This window comes from Rhododendron vialii, chromosome 4a, assembly GCF_030253575.1.
Source record: "Rhododendron vialii isolate Sample 1 chromosome 4a, ASM3025357v1".
Lineage (NCBI taxonomy): Eukaryota > Viridiplantae > Streptophyta > Magnoliopsida > Ericales > Ericaceae > Rhododendron > Rhododendron vialii.
Window position 1 is genome coordinate 14947372 of NC_080560.1, and position 5302 is coordinate 14952673.

At 37.5% G+C, this 5302-nt stretch overlaps 1 protein-coding gene across 1 annotated transcript; it reads left to right on the forward strand.

Moving 5' to 3' along the window:
- Positions 1-278: 278 nt before the first annotated feature.
- Positions 279-4634, forward strand: LOC131323720 (uncharacterized). Its single transcript, XM_058355565.1, has 7 exons — positions 279-663; positions 911-1044; positions 1149-1712; positions 1764-1856; positions 1969-2450; positions 2578-2719; positions 4581-4634. The coding sequence occupies exons 1-7, from the start codon at positions 279-281 to the stop codon at positions 4632-4634; spliced, it is 1854 nt and encodes a 617-aa protein (XP_058211548.1).
- The last annotated feature ends 668 nt before the right edge of the window (positions 4635-5302 follow it).

A 5302-nucleotide genomic window follows, 5' to 3' on the forward strand; every position in this document is an offset into this window, starting at 1 on the left:
ATTATGATGTACTATTGCGCAGGATTTTTATTGGAAATGTTTTTATTATAATTATGTTGAAAATTCAGGGTGTGACAATTTCTCTTGGGGCTGCTCAAATAGATTTTGATTATTCTCCTATGCTGCTTTTATACAAGAAATTGAGAAGGCTTAAACCTTGTCTGAAGAAGCTCAATAAGGATTTTTACAATGACATTCAGAAGCAAGTTTTGCCTGCAAATGAAGAGCTTGCCAATATTTAGAGTAGGTGTGCTAATGCCCATGGGGATCCTATTTTAATGGAATATGAGAAACTTTGCCTTCTTCATTACAATGAGCTCAACTTGGCTGAGGAGAGTTGGAGTAGACAGAAGTCCAGAATTAGAAGGTTAAACTTGGGTGACAATAATACGAAATTTTTCCATAAGAAAGTTGCTAGCCACAAGATGAGGAACAAAATTATCTCTATATGTGATGATGGGGGTACTAGACTGGAAGAACCTCAAGCTGTTAAGGAGGAAATTCTCAGATTCTACAATAATATGTTTGGTTCCAAATTTGAGCATAAAAGACCCACAAATGAGAGGTTAACTTTCACTAACACTGTTCCTACCTCTTTTCATGCTTCTCTCATATCTTCAGTTACTCCTGACGAGGTTAAGGTAGCTAATTTTGCTATAAATGGTGATAGATCCCCAGGGCCGGACAGTTATAATGCTAGTTTCTTTCAAAAAAACTAGACTGTGGTAGGAGATGAGGTAACTGCAGCTGTTCTTTCCTTCATCCAAACTGGTGTTTTATTAAGAGATGTTAATGCCACTACATTAACTCTAATTCCTAAAACTAGCTGCCATCAATCTATGAAGGAGTACAGGCCCATTGCCTATTGTAATACCATTTACAAAGCTATTACTAAGATTCTTGCCAATAGGTTACAACCTGCCCTCCTTCACATTATCAACAAAGCTCAAACAGCTTTTGTCAAAGGAAGGTCAATCTCTGATAACATTCTCTTCATGCAAGAACTTGTTAGGAACTGTTAAAGAGACTCTGGGCCAGCTAGATGTGCCATTAAGATAGATCTTATGAAGGCCTACGATTCTGTCGATTGGGATTTTCTCTTTGAAGTCATGGTAGCTCTGAACTTTCCTTCCAAATTCATCTCTTAGGTAAGAATTTGTATTACTTTAGCTATGTATTCAATTGTGAGAAATGGGGAATTGGAGGGCTTCTTCAAAGGGGAGAAAGGCCTTAGACAAGGAGACCCTATATCTTCATATCTTTTTCTCTTGATAATGGAAGGTCTATATGCAATCCTCCAAAAGAAGATTTCTGAGGGTCAGTTCAATTACCATCCAAAGTGTTCAGCTCTGTCTATTTCTTATTTTGCTTTTGCTTATGATTTATTCTTAATGGCTGGAACTGATTGCCACTCCATTGCTATTCTCAAGAAAGCTCTGGATGATTTTTACCATTCCTCTGGCCTTAAACCTAATCTTCTCAAAAGCCAGATCTTCTTTTCAGGTGTTAACCTTACTGTTAAGACTGATATTCTTAGCATTCTTCCAATTCCTGAAGGGTCTCTTCTTGTGAAATACTTGGGAGTTCCCCGTATTTCAACTAGACTCAAATATGATGATTGTGTTCAGTTAAAAGAAAGAACTCAACAGAGAATTGCTAGTTGGTCAAACAGTTTGTTGTCTTTTTGGGGTCGGGCTTTGCTTATTCAATCTGTCCTTTTTAGTATGCAAAATTATTGACGCTCACTATTCATCCTACCTCAGAAGATTATGAAAGAAGTTGAGGCTATGTTACGGGCTTTCCTCTGGTCAGGTCTTAAACTCAAAAGAGGAGGAGCTAAAGTCAAGTGGATGGAAGTTTGTACCCCTAAAGCTAAAGGAGGTTTGGGTTTGAGCTCACTTAAGGAATGGAATAAAGCCACTATGCTAAGGCACTTATGGGCCCTCTGTAAAAAACTGTAAAAAACAGGACACTTTGTGGGTTAAATGGGTTCACAACTATATCATAAAGGACCAGCATTTTTGGGTGATGAAGGTACCCTACGATTGTTCATGGACTGTGAGGAAAATTCTTAAATTGAGAGGTCTGGGTCAAAATTTTGTTAAACATCATATAGGCAATGGTTTGGGTACTTCTTTATGGTATGACAATTGGCATCCAAGGGGGCCTCTCTATAAGATTCTGGACGACAGAACAATGTCTAGTTTGGATACAGTTGCATCTGCGAAAGTTAGCTCAGTAATCTCTAATGGTGTTTGGCATTGGCCTAGGCCAAGGAACAATCCGATTCATCAAATTCAGATGGCTATTCCTGGGAATCTGGTTCCTCAAATTGAGATGGAAGATGAAGTTCGGTGGCATATATCACCTAATGGTCAGTATACAACTAAGCATACTTGGGAAGCTATAAGATCCAAAAGTGAGAAAATCCCTTGGGCATCCCTAGTTTGGTTCCCTCGGAATGTACCAAAATGGGCATTCATTTTATGGCTTGCCTGTCTTCAAAGGCTTTCCATTAAGGACAGATTACGAAAGTCATTTTAGGATGATGACCCTATTTGTGTGCTTTGTTCCTAGGCTGATAAGTCTTTGCAGCACTTATTCTTTCATTGCAGTTATTCAACCAACATTTGGGAAGTCATTTTATCCAGATTTCATATTCAAAGGAAGGCTGGTCTATGGAATTCTGAAGTTAGTTAGGCAATTCATTTCTGTAGGGGTAATTCTTTCTAATCACTCCTTTTCAAATTAGTCTTGGCTGCAGCAGTTTATCACATTTGGATGGAGAGAAATTCCCGTATCTTTGGTGGGAGATCTAGATGTGCACCTGAAGTGTTGGATGGTACAGATGAGTACATTAGATCTCATGTTTATTCTTGGAAAGTGATTCCTAGTTCAGTGGAGAACCAAAGCATGTGTGAGCTTTGGAAACTTCTGCGTAGAATTTTTTGGCCTAGTATTCCCAGAGTTTTTGTAGAGTGATGTAGTGTGTAGCTAGGTTGCTTGTACAATTTGTTTGGAAGGGTGTTTTCCCTGTTGTTTTGGTGCTATAAAATGATCTATTTCCCAAAAAATATATATATAATCGAGATAAAGGACAGGAATATAATTATAAATCTGTAGTGGGGTGCCTAAAACATACCATAAGTAGATGCTATTCCATAAATGGAAGGTTGAAAAAGTGGCAAAAATATGCTCGAAATCATTGGTACCAATACCTATGCAACCTGATATCAATACCCAGTGTTATGTTCAGCGGCTTCTGAGTGATTTAAGGTGATTGGTATCGATGCCTATACAACCTGGTATCGATACCAAGACCATTAAGGTAGATTTTGTTTGGCTGAATTCCGCAAGCTCACTCTGGACACTCCGAAACTTGGATTTGGGTGTTCTTTGGACCGGTGGAAAGTTTGTTGAGTCTATTTTCTAATCCAAGTAATTTGGATCCAAGATAATTTTTACATCAAAGGATATGAGGAATCTACCCTCAGTTGGTCGGAAAATAAATAGTTTTGGAAAAATCCTCACATCTCCTTCAATTCTCTTGACCCTTGGGCGTTCCGAGCAACCTCCAACCCATCTTTTCAAGACTTTTCGGACACAACAACGGGGTGACACATGGCCTTAGGTACTTGGTTGCACCAAGAGGATTCATTGGCATTCAAACGCGCCTACGAAGTACCTGAAACACACAAAAACCTACCTAACGTGTAATATTGCATAAAAATAACAAAATATGTACATTAACACAACATACTAGAGGACTTAAACACCAAGATTAAGCAATATTGAGTGATTATCAATGAGCAAGTTTAATGTTACTGAAAGTAAATGGGTTCGCGTGGATGTCGGTAGTAATTATCTAGCCAATTGAGTAATGCATTAAAAGTTTCGTCAATAACCGGAAAAATGGCAATGGGTTGGAATAGCTCTTATTCCGGTACAACAGATACTTGTACCTCGCCGGGCGCTCGAAATGACCAAAAACAAAAATAGAAAAACAGAGCTCGAAGAAATTCAGATCCCACCCCACCATGGTCGAACAGGAACTACCTATCTTTATTTCAAATTTATTGTACATGTTCGTTTTACGTCAAAATTTTGTGACTTATTAGTTCGTTTCGATGAGAGAAACCGAAACAATAAAAAAAAGTTTGATCGAAACTCATATTTTTTTGAAAAACAAAAATAAGTAAAAGAGATAGCTTTTTAACTTATTTTTTGTATTTTACAAAAAAATTATGGGTTTCAATTACTTTTTTATACTTTTTTGATTACTCTCGTCCAGATGAACCAGTAAGGCACCAAAATTTGACGCAAAACTAACATATACAAAATAAATTTGAATAAAGTAGGAAAAAAAAGTTATTAGTGCCTACTTCATAATCCAGACCCACTCTTACTTACCACCATCATAAGGAGATACTAGTATTTATTAAGCTGAAATATTATTAAATGCATGGTTTCAAATCTTGGTTGGAACTTGGGTACGAGAAAAAGTGTCAATGACAGCTGGGAGTAAAATACAAAAGGTTATTTCAGTACGACACATAATTGTCTCTTCAAAAGTTGTGCAGATTTTGTTTCTTGCTCTTGTCAAGTTGCCGGGGCTTTCCTGCGGAGCCGCGTAATATGCCCACATCTCGTGCATTCGCCGCGGGCTAACGGGGTTGGACCCGTGCCTCACATATTTTTCACGGATCGATATTCTCCGTGAGGATTGCTCCCCATGAGGATCGTGTGAGGATTTTTATGGGATCCAAATTGTTCATCTCGATAATTAATAATTCAGATTAAAAATAAATTCTTTCGGAAAAAAGATACCGAAAAAATTTATATTAAATTTGGACCATTAATTATCGAGATGGACGGCCTGAATGCAAACTCAAACCATCCTCACATAAAGTATCCTCATAAAAGATCCGCATACTGCATTCGCATAGAAACTCGGTTGTTTAAGTAGGGAATAGCATCTCCGACACTACTCTCCACTTTTGCCTAAAAATAGATAATATCTACTCTGCCTGTTCACTTTAATTTCCATCAATGAATTCCAACACTGTTCTCTACTTTTGCTCTCTATCCAAATAAATTTAAGGACAACGATTTTGGCACTTTACTTTTAGTCAATGGCATTTTACTTTCTATTTTGTAATCCCACATGATCAACACACAAAGTGGAGTGTCAGTGGTTAAAACTGGAGTGTCAAAATCAATTTTCTAAATTTATTTATTTTTGTACATTTACCCATAAATTTGAGTGGCAAAAAGGTAAATAGAATGAGAGAGCGAGAGAGTA